This window comes from Xenopus laevis, chromosome 3L (genome assembly GCF_017654675.1).
Source record: "Xenopus laevis strain J_2021 chromosome 3L, Xenopus_laevis_v10.1, whole genome shotgun sequence".
Classification (NCBI taxonomy): Eukaryota; Metazoa; Chordata; class Amphibia; order Anura; family Pipidae; genus Xenopus; species Xenopus laevis.
In genome coordinates, this window is record NC_054375.1 from 74682586 (window position 1) to 74700163 (window position 17578).

At 39.0% G+C, this 17578-nt stretch overlaps 1 protein-coding gene across 2 annotated transcripts; it reads left to right on the plus strand.

Moving 5' to 3' along the window:
• The first annotated feature begins 12413 nt into the window (after nt 1-12413).
• Nucleotides 12414-17306, plus strand: cav2.L (caveolin 2 L homeolog). 2 transcript variants are annotated; one of them, XM_018250826.2, is made up of 4 exons: nt 12414-12482; nt 12655-12956; nt 13726-13913; nt 15710-17306. In XM_018250826.2, the coding sequence occupies exons 2-4, from the start codon at nt 12813-12815 to the stop codon at nt 15858-15860; spliced, it is 483 nt and encodes a 160-aa protein (XP_018106315.1). In that variant the 5' UTR covers nt 12414-12482; nt 12655-12812; the 3' UTR covers nt 15861-17306.
• The last annotated feature ends 272 nt before the right edge of the window (nt 17307-17578 follow it).

The following is a 17578-nucleotide window of genomic DNA, read 5'->3' on the forward strand; positions in this document are numbered from 1 at the left end:
AATTAGGGGTGGGAATGGGAAAACATTTTTTACTTCCTTGTTTTGTGACAAAAAGTCAGACGATTTCCCGACCCTAATTTGCATATGCAATTTCGGATTCAGATTTGGTTCGGCCGGGCAGAAGGATTCGTCCGAATCCTGCTGAAAAGGCTGAATCCTGTCTAAATCCTGGATTCAGTGCATACCTAATATAAATGTCACATCCCAAGGCTGATTAGTAATTCATTTTGATTATTATGAAATGGCAGCTCAGAAATGAGTGCAATTTGCATCAAAATGTAATATTCAGCCCTGTAGCATTAGCTTATATGACAGACAGACCTTATTTTCTGCTTGATGATTGCAACAACCCTTAAGATTAGCTTCTCAGATGCTGCCTAAAGCACATTGAGCACGTGCATTGTCACTAACTAATAAAATCCAAGATGGGAAACTCCTGTAACAAATTTGAAGACCTGGACCATTATTATAATAGAGATGCTGAACCTTTAAGCTAGTTTAGTAAGCTCAGAGTAAAACATACAGCATTTCTAGGCTAATTCATTTTTAGGGTTTAGTTGTCCTTTAAAATTGACATTTGAACTGAATCTACATCTTCATAATGCTAACAAACTTTCCATTGTTAGATTCAGAAACCTATATTTATGATAGCAATTCCATCTATAAGCAACCTGTGTCCATATGCAACGTTTAACCTAAATACAAAAGTTGGACTTACACAGCTCCTGATAAGACTGCCATAGCGCCTGTGTATGTCACAGGGATCTTAGATCTATAGTTACATAGTTACATAGTTAAATCAGGTTGCAAAGTTGAAGTTCCCCTCCAAATGAAAACCCAGCATCCATACACACACCCCTCCCTACTCTTACAGTACATAAATTCTATATACATCCATATCTATACTAACTATAGAGTTAGTAATCACAATAGCCTTTGATATTATATCTATCCAAGAAATCATCCAAGCCATTCTTAAAGGCATTAACAGAATCAGCCATCACAACATTAATGGCAGTGCATTCCAAAACCTCACTGTCCTGACTGTGAAGAACCCCCTACGTTGCTTCAAATGAAAGTTTTTCTGAAGGGGTGGCCTCAGGTACGGTGATCCACGTTATGGGTAAAAAGGTCCCCTGCTATTTGTCTATCATGTCCACTCGCAAGCCCAACCTTGACAATCTACGCTCATAGTTTAAAAATTCCATCCCTCTAACCAGCTTAGTTGCACGTCTCTGCACTCTCTCCAGCTCATTTATATCCCTCTGCACTGCATACTCCAGTTGAGGCCTTAACAGGGACCTATAAAAGAGCATAATTATGTTTTCATCCCTTGATGAATTGTTTCCAATGCCCTTTTTTTATTCAAGATAGAACTTTATTTGCTTTAGTAGCCACAAAATGACACTGCCCAGAATTAGACAACTTGTTATCTACAAAACCCCCAAGATCCTTCTAATTTAATGAAACTGTCAACACACTGCCATTTAGTGTATAACTTGCATTTATATTATTTTTGCCAAAGTCATAACCTTGCATTTATCAACATTGAACCTCATTTTCCAGTTTGCTGCCCAGTTTCCCAATTTAGACAAATCACTCTGCAAAGTGGTAGCATCCTGCATGGAACCTATAGTTCTGCACAATTTAGTATCATCTGCAAAAATAGAAACAGTACTTTCAATGCCCAGGTCATTAATAAACAAGTTAAAAGGCAAAGGGCCTAGTACAGAGCCCTGTGGTACTCCACTAACAACACTGGTCCAATTAGAAAATGTTCCATTTACCACCACTCTTTGTAGTCTATCTTTTAGCCAGTTCTCTATCCAGGTACAAATATTATGTTCCAGGCCAACATTCCTTAATTTAACCAGTAACCTTTTGTGTGGCACTGTATCAAATGCTCTAGCAAAGTCTAAGAAAATCACATCCACTGCCATCCCAGAGTAAGTTAGTCAGGTAAGATTTATTACGCATAAAACCATGCTGGCACAAACTGATAGTATTATGATTTGCTATAATGTCCAGTATCTTATCCTTTAACCCTTCAAAAAGCTTTCCTAAGTACTCTGGGATGAATACCATCTGGCCCGGACTTTTGTTTATCTTAACATGTTCTAGTCTCTTTTTCCTCATGTGCGAACGTTGTATTAGTAGAATTGGGATTATTAAGAAGGAAACCTTCATTAACTGGTTCCTCATTTGTGTAGACAGACGAAAAATATGTGTTCAGAATCTGCGCTTTTTTTTGTTTTCATAAACCAGCTGACCCCCCTCTGATATTAAAGGCCCCACCCCTTCCTGCTTCATTTTTTTACTATTAACATATTTAAAAAATAATTTTGAATACTTTTTACTGCTTGCTGCAATATCCTTTTCCATATTCATTTTAGATCTAATTTCCATATTCATTTTTAGTCTAATAGCTTTTTTGCATGATTTATTGGCCTCGTTGTACCTTAAAAAAGATTCAGCTGTCCCAGCTAACTTGAAAGCCATAAAAGCATGCCTTTTCTTACCCACCTCAACACCAACGCTTCTATTGAACCAAAAAGGTTTTGCTTTGCAACGATGTACCTTGCTTACAAGGGGAATATACTGATGTATATTTATTAAGCAGCATTTTAAAGATATCCCATTTTTGTTCTGTGTTCGACCCTGTGAATTTCCCACTTAATATGTTGCAGAGATGCAACTGTCAAAGTTTGCACATCTGAAATTAGTGTTTTAGTTACTACCTTATAGAATTGCTTCTGCAACAGAATCTCAAAGGAGACCATGTTATGATCATGATTCCCTAAATGTTCACCCACACAAATGCTAGAGATGAGTTCATTCGTTATTACAAGGTCCAAAAGAGAGTTCTTCCTAGTAGGTTCTTGAACGAGCTGGAAAAAAAAGTTGCAAATCAGTATATTTACAAACCTACTAGCTTTTTCTGTCTTTGCAACCCCATTACCATTAAACATCTTCCTCAAATTATCAGATGAAATACTAGAAAATCGTTGGCTCTTAAAATCCGTTACCTAATATACTGTATCTACTCTTTCATAGCCTGTGGGATAAGTAGACCTGGTACATTCAGTATTACTCATTCATTTTTTAATGTGCAAAGAGTATGTTCTACCTGTGTTTGCCTGAACATAGTGTCTGTATATCTGATAGGGATCATGTGCTATTCACTGGGGCAAGGACTAAAATGAATAATATTTAATAATCTCTATAAAGCACTGCAGAGTTTGCACTATATAATTAAAAATAATAATAATTATTCTTAATCTGGAATATACATTTTGCCCTGATATATCCAGAAAGCATACACTACACAATGTAGGCATCTTTGATTTGAACTATTTCTGGGCACCAAGATATCCAAGTGTCTACATAATTTCACCAGAGTCATATCAAATGAATTACTAACTGGAACGTTGGGTTACTGAACTACTCATGCACCTAAACACGAAAGCTAATTTCAAGATTAAGTGGCACAGAGAATAACTAAACACTAAAAATAAGGGTCATTGTGCTGAAACGTTTCTAATCTGGTTTGTGTAATTTCTGGTATTTGATGTGAGAGTAAAGTATGCAACTGCACTGTCGTTTTGGGAATCCTGCTGCTAAGGCCTGGATGGGAAGTGGAAGTAACTCCAGGGTGTCCTGGCATTATTAGGCACAACTACACAAAATCCAGAACAAGAGAAAGAAGCAGGGCATCAGCACAGAAAGCAAAGTGCACATGGTGCAAGAGTCTTTAATGAATGGAATTTTTCAACTGACTGTTGTAAATGACCCACATACAAAACAAATGCAGTCCTCGTTCTTTTATATTGGTAAAAAACATATGGCATTTTCTATGTATCAGTTCCATAGACACAACTTGTTTTCTGCTGCTTACTGTTTACTTTCTGTAGGGAAGTAGAGGGCATCAGTTCCATATTTCAACCAGTCCTATCTCATGTAGGAGATACTGATTTTCCTGTTTTTTTAGGCTGGAAATCCCCTTCCCACTATAGGATAACATGAAATAAGGCTGATGATATCTGATATATAAAATACATTTAGATTTCAAATATGAAAATAATTAATTCTCCCTTTGAGAGATTTTCTAAACCAGAGTGAAACTGCAATCTCTTTTTTAGTGAATAATTAGTTAATAAACTGGATTTGTTTTGTGTATTGGGATGATTGTATCTGAATACTGAACAGTTCTACAGTCGGTTACTACAGCTGACGTAACACACTTGGCTCTCTGCTATAAATTCTACATACTAGAACACCATGGCTGACATCAAGCACCAAACTTGGTATGAACAATGCAGTCATCTCTTTTGCATGTACAAAAGAATTTAATTCATTGACAACTAACAATTGTCAGCCTTTTTTTTAGATGTTGTAGGATTTGCTTTATCATAAGCTTTTGCAAGGATATGAATATTCAGATAGAGAGCCTAATTTGAAGGTAATAGTTTTGAACATGTTTTTATAATTTAATTCCATAAAACCACAATTACATTACAGCACTATAGTTATACTACTGGTAACTGGTACTACACCTAGAATACAACAGTACAGTAACAACCCATCTAAAATAGTTTGTGGTTAATTCCATCTCTCTAGAGTAGAAAGTCACCATTTTGCATCCTTTTGCTATATAACCTCTATGTTTTTCTTGTCATGGCCTTGCAGCTCTTCTAAGGTAGGAATAAAAAACCAAGGAGGAAGCTTTATTCACGGTTTCCAATGGGGTATCCAAGGGTTAAAATTCGTAGCTGTATCCAGGCAAAAAGATAAGGGCGGGCAGCTTGTAGCGAAGTCAGGAGTCAAAGCAAGAAAGTCAGGATCCGGGAAACAGTAAATAACAAATTGTAGCACACACAGGATTTGAACCTATATTAGGGCATTGAACCCATGTCCTTTTATTCTCAAATTTTGGCGTGATGACATTGTGTGTTGTGCTGCTATGTACGTGAAATATGGGTGCCTCCATTTTGGTTGTGGTGCTGAGGAGGAGCGCTCCTCACATCTCTATCATGACTGTACCAATAGACTTTTATCCTAAGTAAGTCATACTATTAGGATCTTAGGGATGAAACAAATCCAGGATTCTGTTAGGGATTCAGTCAAATCTGAGCCTTTTTCAGCAGGATTCTGCCAAATCCAAGAGCCTGGCTGATCCAAATACGAACCCTACAAAATACGAAAAATTTGCTGCATGTTTGTCAACTCGTGAGTGCTTTACATGCGCATTGTCTATTTCTGCCCACACATCTGCAAGTCCACCTGTACTATGGGTTCAGATTTCAAAGCTGTGGAGTCTGGGTTGGGAGCAATTTTAGGTATCTGGAGTCGAAGTTGCCAAATGTGCTAACGCTACTCCTGACAACATTGTGAGAGCAACTCTGGCTCAGTTGAGTTTCTCTTTCATGAACATGCCCTCTTGTTATGTGTTGTATGGGGGCAACTGTTGTACTTTTATTAATACTGTCTCCAGTACTCTGATACTGCTCTCCTTTTCTTCTCAAGGTGATGGTGGTAACATTGCCCACCCTGGAGTACGAGGACTGGCTATTGTTTTTGTGTTTTGGGATGGTATAAAGGCCATATGGACAAAAACAAGACTTTGCAAGTTTGGCCTTGTGAATTGGGGGCTTTTTCTTTGGACTGTTGCCTATGGACAGAGGGATGGACTCTGCGGGCAGGAGGGTGTATGGATGGGTTTGTGGCTTTTGGATTTGCTAATATTATGTTATGTTTTGATGAATGTGTATTTTTTTTAATAAAAAGTATCTTAATAACTTTAAATACAGGCACTCAAAATAATCAAATCATATTTAAGAGCTTCTGTGAAGAAGGATATGGCAGAAGTAATTCTGTTTCTAAGAACAATACTTTTTTTAATTTTGGATTGTATATAACAACTATTCTACAGCTCTACGCCAGGTTCAACTTTAATTGTTTTAGGTTTTCCAATTGTGTTTGGTTTATGCAGTTTAACTTTGAGCTTTAGACACCTGTGTTGTTTAAAGGGTAAGGCATTTTTTAGTAGCAGTATGCACAAAATGTCTCTGTCTTAAATATATTGATAATGGGTTGAGTGCAGAGGACCTCTTGTAGTTGACTATATGTATTTTGTGGTCACACCCTCATTGCACCCCCGCCTAATGGTTTTAAAAAATAGTGGTGAGCACAACTTTCCCTTGTTTGTTATAGTTATACAGGAGCAGTGACCAGCTCCATGTTGTAGCTCCCACCCCTCCCAGCTATAGTCAGGTGATCCCACTGGTGTCTAATAAAAGGGCAGCCAAGTTTGGGAGTTTTACTTTGAAAGCAGCTAGTAAGTTGCAGGTAAAACGTAGTCCCTTTGTAAAATGTATAATTAAGCAATTGAATTCTTAATGAATCAGATGAAAATTAAGCGTAGGACTGGCCAGATATGGGATGACTTTGACGTAGTTGGCCAGCTTAAATATATTGCAATATATGGACAAACAATCCCTGTTTTGTTTAAAGGGTAAGGCATTTTTTAGTAGCAGTATGCACAAAATGTCTCTGTCTTAAATATATTGATAATGGGTTGAGTGCAGAGGACTCTTGTAGTTGACTATATGTATTTTATGGTCACACCCTCATTGCACCCCCGCCTAATGGTTTTAAAAAATAGTGGTGAGCACAACTTTCCCTTGTTTGTTATAGTTATACAGGAGCAGTGACCAGCTCCATGTTGTAGCTCCCACCCTTCCCAGCTATAGTCAGATGATCCCACTGGTGTCTAATAAAAGGGCAGCCAAGTTTAAAAAATAGTGGTGAGCACAACTTTCCCTTGCTCACTGGTATAACCCCAGGCCAGTGACGTTCTCTGCTGATAGGAGCACTGGCCCGGGGTTTCAGGTAAATCAATACAATCACTTGGGGGTGCTTAACATTTGCCACCCCAAAGTGCAGGATGCCTTTCATTCTCCATTTTATTCAGGACAGGAAGGATGCACTATATGTAACGTGAACTCCTCAGTTCCTTCTACTGCAGTTACCTTCACATTTAGCATTTGGTATACCTATTCCCATCCTATAAGGTGCACACATCTATGCGGACATTTTAAAATATGATAGGATGTATTATTTATGTATAACCCTTGTATAACACAGACACATCTGGGTATAACTGGATACAGACTGATTCTCATTCACATCCTCCCCTAAAATCTAAGTTCCTATGAGGAGTCAAAAAACCCATCTACATGTTTTTTGTGTGGCAAGACCAGGATGCTGCATTGTTGGGGTTTTATGCTCCAGGCACAGGTTAAACCTACAAGTTCTTTTCAGATAGTATCATCTATAATCAATTTCAGTGGTTCAAGGCAGAATTCTAAATACTGAGTCACCCTACTGCATGCTACATACAAAAGTCTTTTTACACCACCCTAAAAACCAAACATATCCTGCCTTTGCTAGCTTGTCAATTGCTTAATTGCAAAAACAGGGCAAATACTTTTCTGGTTGAATATTTTTCAAATTTTAAGTTCTTAGCATGAGGTGCATTTATTGCCACGTGTACAGTGGGCTGCAAACAGCTGCATGAAGATATCCATATGGAATCTAGTATAGAAATCCCTGTGCATTTGCATGGTAGTTGACTATGCAATAAATATCTTCCAGACTTGCCAGCAGTGCATAGAAGCACATAGAATTGCTTGCTTGTCTCTTTTACACATTTGCCTGAAGATCTCTGCATACATGTGCCAATTTCTTGGTTGCCATCTCATTAAAGGAGAAAGAAAGGCTGAAATTAAGTAATCTTTATCAGAAAGGTCTAAATAAATACACCAGTAAACCCTCTGCTGCTCTGAGTCCTCTGTCAAAAGAAACACCACATTTCTTTGTTTCTATTGTGTATACATGGACTTCTGTATCAGACTTCCTGTTTTCAGCTTAAACCTCCAGGGCACGGCCTTGAGCATGCTCAGTTTGCTCCTCTCCTGCTTCCCCTTCCTTTCCTGCTATAATCTGAACTCAGAGCTATGAGAGAGCAGGGAGAGACTAAGGCTGGAAGTGATGTCACACCAAGCCAATATGGAAGTTGCTATCCTAAACAAACAGAGAACACTTCAAGAGCTGTTTACTCAAGTATGGTAAAGCATTCTGCAAAATAAATATAGTGTTGTAGCTTGCACTATTGTGGCTAATCTATTGGCAATAAACTGCTTCAGTAGCTTTCCTTCTCCTTTAAGCAGCAGCTGACTGAAATAAAAACAACAATGCACAATGATCACTAACACTGAATAGTCTGATTGGTTGTCATGAGGTACAAGACCAGAGGCAAGCTATTTACCTGTTATTGCAATTTCCTAAGAAAGCATCTTCCAGCCATTGTCTGAGCAATTACTTGTTTTTTGCATTGTTTTATTTTTGCTGCCAACATGGAATCATGCAACTTAGTAGAAGTAGAAGGTTCTCATTCAATATTACAGTGATTGATTAATTGACTCTATGGGACATTGCCATGCCAAATTTCAGGTCTTTTTGATTTTGGATAAAAGTCTGGGGCCATGCAGTCTGAAGTGGAAATGTTTATGTCTGACACAGGCTACTATTGGTTGCTAGAGGGAGGACAACAAATCAAGAGTGCCCAATGAATATATGGAAAATATCTAACAGCCATTATTCATTTATTTTGTTCTTTTTGCATTTGCACTTTTTTCTATGCAGTCTATTCTCACACTTGGATGGTTAAATCACAGAACTCACTCCAATTGTTTTATATATTTCATATCTGGATTCCATGTACAAGCTGTTCTGAAAAGCCTGTGTTTTTAACTAAATGTTAGGATAAATATAAACAATACACTTTCTGTTCAGAGCATTCATATTTTCCTATGGCATTTGCTGAGTAATTAAAGCTTTCTTTCCATGACAAATTATGGTCAGCAGCCCAGAGGATCTGCAAGTTTCCATAAATGCTTGAAAGTAGAAAATGGCCTTATTCTTCAAGCTGGCATAAAGTGGAACTTCAGCATTATGCATATCCAGATAGACCCTTTTCTAAATAATGAAGTCTTATTGAAAGGAGTCATCCACATATAAATTACCATCATAAGACTAGATTAATTAAAGTGGGCTCAATAACACAGGTATTACATTTTGCTGTGTGAGATGTGACACTTGAAAGATAGCAGTTCTGGTGTTAAAACTACAAATGCTGTACAGAAATCAGTTGATTCTCTTGTGTCTTTTGAAGCACACATACGAGACTTTTTAGAACAAAACAGAAAGCTACATAGAAAAAGAGAAGATTGAAGAAAAGAAAACTGAAGCAAACATTTGTTCCATTTTGTTTCTGCCTAATTGTTGCCTACATAGGAAAAATACAAAAAAAATATTTTTTTTTTGCTCCAGAAAACAAGTACCAACATATTTAGGCACTCATCTTGTAGGGGCTACACAAAGGATCAGCTAGCAGTGAGATACGTTTTGCTAGAGGTTGAAAGGTTGAGTTTTTTTCAACCACAGCTACTTTTATACAAATGCCCCAATCATTTTTGTGTTCAAATATTTGTATTGTCTGCCACTGACTCCCAGAACCCTGGCAGGATATTACTCCCCTCACTGTCAGGCATAAAGTACTGGGTTCAGAACAGCGGTTTTTATTCCTGACCACCATAAGCTGCACAGGCACAGGAGCAAACGATTCGTTCAGAATCATTTTCATTGTCAGGCTGGAGCCCCTTGGGCTCACTTTACACCCACAAAATCAAAAAGACCTCTATAGCTGTGAGGATGGACGTGTACTGTCTCCTGGCTGTACATATCCTACATAGTGATTTATAAATGCTAGAATTTTAATTAATTTGTGTGATTCAAATTCTTTTTAGCTAAAATTCTTAAATTTGAATTATGCTTTTGAAGAAAAGGATCAGTGACCCAGGATAAGCATTTAAAGTCACAGGTGCCTAACAATTTGGCACCTCCCAGTGAGAAAGCTTGGTACCTAGAGACTGCTGAAGTTTTTTATAACTACAAAAATCCGCTTGAGGAATATAATGGAAATGACTGAGCTTTTTTGGCCAGAAACCCAGCTTGAGTATGGATACTCCTATTTGCTCAAGCCAAAAAGCTCAGTTTGAATCTGCTTTTTTGCACTTTGCACCCTTCCCTAAACTCATGAATGAGACCCTATATGTAAGCAGATCTATAGCACTGCTCCCATAACAGATTGTCCATGTTTGACCATCCTGTTGTGTGTACCCACTGGCAGGTTCCAGTTGCAGACAGGGATTTAGGAGGGGAGGAGAAGCTACTTTCTGCTCCTGTCTACCCTCTCTGTCTGCAGCCATCTTTAATGTTAAAGCATTATCATATACTGAGAAAGAACACACATAATTAGAATAGTTATGCACATATGTCTTAGTGTTAGCATAGGGACAGGCTACAGCAAAAAGGTAAATTAATTTAAACAGATTAATGCAGTTTCCTATCTCAAACATGCCCCCAAAATGTTTTAATTTACTCTGACTAGATACCCAAAATATTCTTGAAGGAGAACTAAATCCTAACTAAAAAAGTAGCTAGGAATGTTGTACATTATGTTTTGGTTTCTGTACCAGCCCAAGGCAACCACAACACTTTAGCAGGGAAGGCCTGTGTCACAAAAGATGCCCCAGTAGCTCCCCATCTTCTTTTCTGCTGCACATGCTCTGCGCTGCTGTCACTTACTGAGCTTAGCGAGTGACTCAAAATATACAGTACACATAGAATATAAATAAATAAATATCTGATTAATACAGATAATTACTACATGGCAGCACAGACTCCAGTGCAACTAGCATCAGAATTTAATAATCAGTCCTGTAGCATCAGTTTAATGCATTCAGTAGTTTGTGGAACAAATCCAGGGCAGCAACTTGTCTGCAAAGTTCTTTATTGGGAAGCTGAGGGAAGCTGAGGGTAACTCAGCTTCCCAATAAAGAACTTTGCAGACAAGTTGCTGCCCTGGATTTGTTCCACAAATTACTGAATGCATTGAACTATTGGGTATTATACACAGAATACCTGTGGAAGAAGCCAACAACGAAATTTGGTGAGCTTGCTCTGAATATTATATCTGTAGCATCAGTTTATATTACAAGCCAACCTCATTTTCTGCTTGATAATTTGCGACCCCCTAAGCTTAGCTTCTCAACAGCTGCTCAGAGCCCACTGAACATGTCAGTGTCGCAGACACTTTCCAAGATGGTGACCCCCCCTGTGACAAGTTTGAAGTCCTGGATCATGGAGCTGCTATTGAGAAGCTGAATATTTAGGCTGGTACAATAAGTTCCGTATATTTTAAAAAATGGCATTTTTAGCCATATTCCTTTTTAGGGTTAGCTCTCCTTTAACAATCAAGAAAATGAGAATCATATCTGCAAAAAACTCTCAACCAGAGAGGCACACCACTAGGTGAAAAAATGCATGCCAACTGGTGCCGATTAAACTGCCATACAGAAAGCACTGGCTTCTGGTCTTTTTTGCTTTTATCTGAAGATGTGGTCAATATGGTCAATACCTCTGCACCTATTACTGTAAATTGGGAACAAGCTGTAGAGCAACCCTGTGTTTTACACCTGTTACCATGTCTCAAATTCCCTTTTCACCTGCACCTTCCATTGCTGCACAATTTAGAAAAAGGGGTGTTCTTTTTGAGTGGAATGTAAGGTGATGTGCTGTAGGTACAACTCAGGTGGCTGTTGTGTTTTCTCTCTGAAAGCCACATTGGCCCTAAGAGAAAAATAAATGTCCCAATCCATCATGATTTCAACAAAAATGCATTTTTTCATTGTTTCTTTGCAGAATACTGGTAAACATACAAGACAGTCCCAATTTGACAGCTCAGCCCGCAGTCTCGGATAGCCAGAAAAAGATACAAAGTTTTTGAATTTTAATCAAAAAGAGGCTCTTGTCAGAGAACCCAGAACCAGGCAGTAACCAATCAGAGACTTGGGGGGGGGGCACATGGGTCATATCTGTTACTTTTGAATCTGAGCTGAATGCTAAGGATCAATTACAAACTCACTGAACAGAAATGTCCCATATGGCCCCCCTTCAAGTCGCTGACTAACTCAGAGTTAGAGAGCTGAAAAGCAGGAAGTAGTGTTCTGTTCTGTTACACATCCAGTCACTCCAGTCTTTATACATATTTGGCTAACTAACTATATTAGAAACATTATTTATTTTGCACAGCCTATCTATTTAACCAATTTTTATTTTCACACTGAACTGTTCCTTTAAAGGGCAATTCACTCTCATTAGCAAAACTGTAATAACAAATAAAGCATGGCACTAAAAACACTAAAAAAGAAATGTGTTCAAACTTTCCTTAACCTGCCAAATTGTGTAAAATGGACATGGTCATTAAGGGGCGTGGTCCTAAAATAGGCGTGGTCAAAATACTTCAGCTGTGCTGCGCAGATCTTTTTGTCTCTCTATTTCCATTTGTAGAGAGGTTAGAGGTATGTAACTGTAAGATTATAAATACATGTTGTAAAGTTACATTAGGGTGGGCACGTCCCTTCCAATAGCAATAGATCATAAAGTGACGGTAAGTAACCTGCAACTGGGCTGTAATTGCAATTGGGAGAGTTGGCTCTAGTCCCAAGCAGTTACTCCTATTCTCTTGAACAGTCGGGATCCCGTAGCACCGCTAGTGCTGTACAGTGCAGGCCACGCCCACCCAGCGGAGCGCACCAGAGCTAACGGAGGAGCAGACAGTGTCAGTCACAAGGAAGCACCGCACCCAAGCAGTGGGCTGTAAGCAGCAACCGGGCTCCCGCTCCGGAGACATGGGCCTCGAGAAGGAGACGGCAGATGCCCGCATTTTTATGGACGAAGATGAACTGAATCACAGCACTGTCCCCATGCTCACTGAAAAGACATTCGACAACAGCCCCGACCGTGATCCCAAGAGGCTGAACTCCCACCTGAAGGTAAGAGCCATGTATAGAGCTGTCTCTGCTGTGGAATCCACGTGACAGCTCCCATTGTACTTGTATGGTGAAACATATAGTGGTGTCGGGAGAAATAGCAGGGGCTGACAAAGTTAACACAGTGCATTATTACATAGATTTATCACTACTGCTCCCACTTCAGTCCGGAGCTTCCTACCAACTGTCAGTCCAGAAACCCCATTGTGCTGAATGACAGATAAGCCTGTCCTATCTCTTTGCAACCTGCTGCCACTAACACTGCCTTAGACTTACCAGCAAACTGCTCTCCAATGATATTACAACATACAGTGGAAATTGCTTTAAAAGTACAAACACGATACTGGCACATTTGGGGTTAATGCAGGCTTGTATAGTGGGATGCACAGAGCCAGTATCCTACAGTAACAATACTGCCGTATCTGGGATTAAACTGCTGGCTACTGGGTGTACTGAACTACAGCTATCAACAATATCAGACAACATTTTGCTACGAGGGAATGGAATGTGTTGCGCTTTTTTTTTTTTTACCAGGTTTACAGTATTAACAGCCTCTAGCAGATAAGGATATCGTTTTCCTGCATATAATTTACACCCATCTCTAAAATCACATTTTGCTTCTGAACACTTTTTAACCAGTGATTCTTAAGGAACGTAGGTTTTCTTTCAGCCCTGTATAGTAAGCACTTGGCTTCATTGGCAAAGCTGGGGAGGCCCGGTTACGCTTGGGATGTATGTGTTGCAGTAACAGGGCTTGCACTTTATTTTGCAGATAGAGTTTGAGGATGTGATCGGAGAGCCAGATACAACTCACAGCTTCGACAGGGTCTGGGTGTGCAGCACAGCTCTGTTTGAAATCAGCAAATACCTGATCTACAAGGTCCTCACTGTCCTACTTGCTGTGCCGCTGGCATTTGTAATGGGAATACTATTTGCAGTGCTCAGCTGTCTACACATTTGGTAAGTAGCAGAAGCAGTTCCACCTCAAGGGATTCATTGGCTTACACTTACTCACCTCTTTGCATGATGTGCTCGAGTATTTCTACACTGACCATCAAACTGACTATATACTGACCATATACACTTTTTATGGCACTGGCATGGCACACGCGGTGCTTCGTATTCCAAAGTGGCCTGAAGTTGCCTCACGAGGAAACTTCAGGCGACTTCGGAATATGAAGTGCCGCGTGAGCCATGCCGCAGGCGACTTTTCATTATAGCCGGCGCAAGACAGAGGGAAGGCATTCGGGGAGGTTAATCACCGCAAAGACTAGGCGATTATTCGCCAGGCTACTAAATCTCCCCGAATCTCCCATTGTACATGTACCCTTACACACATCTACTATCTTACTGCAGTCCCAAATTACCTCATTTAGATGATTATGCTGTGTTTATGGCATTGTGCCCTTTCATGCCAACCATGTAATCATTGTATCAGCATTTCCTCCATTTTTTATCTACAAAGTCCTGTGGAAATGAGATGATACTCAGTTTTTATGGGACTAGTCAGATTAGATCTTAAATTAAAAGGTGGGTCTTCCTGAGTGGCAGTTAATGGATATAAAATAGCTGCTTGTGATTTTCATCTCCTGGCAGTTGGATAAGTGCTCTGGGGCAACCTTATTCAGCTCAACATTTCTTGCCAATAAAGTATTGCTTACACCCTACAGAAAGTCTTAATCAATGTTACAGACATATACATCATTATCTCTGGGAGAATCACTACATCAGACTGCCTTCAGCAAATAACATGCAAGGGAAGTGGCCCTAACCTTCTGATGCAGTTACTTATTGTCCATGACATCTTTTATTTCACACTTACAAAAAATTCCAGATGGAATATGTGGTATGGGAGCTACATGGATACCTGGAATGTCAAAACCCTCACACCACAGGAGAAATAGCAAATAGCAGAGAATATGAGAATAGCCTGCCCTATTATTACACTTGGGGGCCGATTCATGAAGCTCGAGTGAAGGATTTGAATTAAAAAAACTTCGAATTTCGAAGTGTTTTTTGGGCTACTTCGACCATCGAATGGGCTACTTCGACCTTCGACTACGAATCGAAGGATTCGAACTAAAAATCGTTCGACCATTCGATAGTCGAAGTACTGCCTCTTTAAAAAAAACTTCGACCCCCTACTTCGGCAGCTAAAAGCTACCGAAGTCAATGTTAGCCTATGGGGAAGGTCCCCATAGGCTTGCCTGAGTTTTTTTGATCGAAGGATATTCCTTCGATCGTTGGATTAAAATCCTTCGAATCGTTCGATTCGAAGGATTTAATCGATCGAAGGAATAATCATTCGATCGTTCGATCGTAGGATTTGTGCTAAATCCTTCGACTTCGATATTCGAAGTCGAAGGATTTTAGTTCCTAGTCGAATATCGAGGGTTAATTAACCCTCGATATTCGACCCTTCATACATCTGCCCCATAATGTAACCATAAAGAGCTGCCCACACCCAACCATTTGCATCATTATTGTACCCATGATAGTAGAAATTGAACAATGGCAATATACTCTATCACCTAAACCAACAAGAATGCATTTGAAAGAAAATTGTGATTTTATTTTAGATGTGCTCTCAGAATTTGTGCAGTCTTTATAAGGGAAACAAGCAAAGAATTGAGTAAATATATGTTTAGTATTAAGGCAGAGTATAAAGTGATTCTTTTATGTGCAATGGAGTATTCTGAAATCTGTCTGTATCTCTATATCAAGGACATTGACTAACTGGACATTCTCCATTACAGGATTATGATGCCTTTCGCGAAGACCTGTATGATGATTTTGCCTTCTGTACAGAAGATATGGAAGGGCGTGACAGATAGCTTTATTGCTCCCTTATTTGCAAGCATGGGACGGTGTATGTCTAGCATTAACATTCAGCTGGATCGGGATTAAGCCTCTGTACCCCTTTGTAATACTGAATGTCTCTGCCTTTTTGGTGCTGAAACACTCTGCTCCCTCTTGCACCATGATCAGATGAAATAAAGCTACTCATAGACTATGCACCTTATCTTAACAGCATATTTAAATATTGCATAAAGCTGAAACACTGGCTCAAGTCTAGTAACCAGTTAAAGTCTGAATTTGCATAATTTACCACCTGATCAGTGGACATGTATTCAAAACATATGTTCATGCAGAAATGTGGGACATTATACTATTAATTCTGATGTAGAGGTGTCATTTAGCATTTTTTATGGACTCCAGTATTTCTTGAACTGCCTTTAAGCACGGGAATGGGTAATATGTATTAAGCTTTACATTTAGTATACTGATTTCAGTCTTTTCAGTGCTATGTGGATTAAAATGAAGTCTAAAGAAAAAGGTGAATGCTAGGCAAGAGTTTCTCTGGTATCTATTACAGTATGTTACTGTTCCCTGTGAGTAACATGATACTTTAAGGATATATCATTATAATATCAAGCCTGCAGCATTCCATTTGTTTTTAAAGGATGCCTTGGGTGCCACAATTTCTGAAGGACCACAAGCTGGACATTCCTGGTATATCGGTAACAGATACATAGGCTTAGTCTAAACCTGAGGTTCCAAGCTTGTTGAGTGTGGGGCATAGCAGTGAATTTTGAACCCCAATAAGACTGAAATGATGGGATGAATGTTTATTACCTGTCCTGAATAATACCAGTGAGGCTGTTAACAAACATTTGTAGCGTAAGCCAGGGGAGCCTGACCACATTTTGGATTACAAAAGAGAATTTGAACCCAAAAGGTCTAAAGACAACTTTCTAAACCAAAGAGATGGTTTTGTGAGAATCCCTAATGGCAGCCCTCTTACTGGGTGTTCACATCCAATCTTTATGTCACCGAGAACAAGCCATGCTATTTCCAATGGATTTTACCATGACATGCTACCCTTCTGCTCATCTTAGCTAACTGGCATCAAACTAAACCTTAATATCAAGTCTATGCAGAACTGCTGTAACAGAGTTTTTTCAAAAAAGATTAGTTGGGAAACTTTCAGATAATTTCAACACTCAAAATGATAAAAATGACAGATCATGTATTTAATGTTTATTGACTAAGGGTTGCCGGAGCTGCCGATGCTACCTATTTCTTACGTTATTTACTGAGGGCACAATGTAAAACCCATGTTAAATATATAAGAGCAATGCACTGAAATAATTCTGTAGAGATTAAATAAATATATTGAAACATTTCTTAACAAACAGCGTATGCTTGTGTATCTATGGAGAGAGTATTTGTTTAAAGTGTAAAGTCTCATTTTACTATGCTATACCAGTAATTTCCCAGCTGTTGGGATGATACATCATAGGTTGACAATCATTATTCTGTACTACTAAATAAAATAGAAGGCTACGTTTTTGTGTGGGTTTGTTTCTCTGTTAAGGATCGCTGGCTGTGCTTTAATAGAATTCAGCCCCTACAGCAAAATTGGCTTGAAATTAAGATGTGCCTGTTAATGGCCTACACATACTCCAATGTCAAGCATAGACAGGTCTCCACCTCTCCACTTTTCATTTCACTCCTGCCAAAATACACCCATTCCAGATCCCATGATAAAACAGATCCAAATGAAGCAGCCAAGTATAAATTAGTGAAGCAAAGACACCTTCTAATCTCTGTCTCTATTTCCC

What these genes read in the sequence shown, in the direction of transcription:
- cav2.L (XM_018250826.2), top strand. Translation starts at nt 12,813, where the DNA reads ATGGGCCTCGAGAAGGAGACGGCAGATGCCCGCATTTTTATGGACGAA. An exon ending in GGCTGAACTCCCACCTGAAG is followed by an intron (nt 12,957 to 13,725) that starts GTAAGAGCCATG and finishes TTTATTTTGCAG; the next exon opens with ATAGAGTTTGAGGATGTGAT. An exon ending in CTCAGCTGTCTACACATTTG is followed by an intron (nt 13,914 to 15,709) that starts GTAAGTAGCAGA and finishes TCTCCATTACAG; the next exon opens with GATTATGATGCCTTTCGCGA.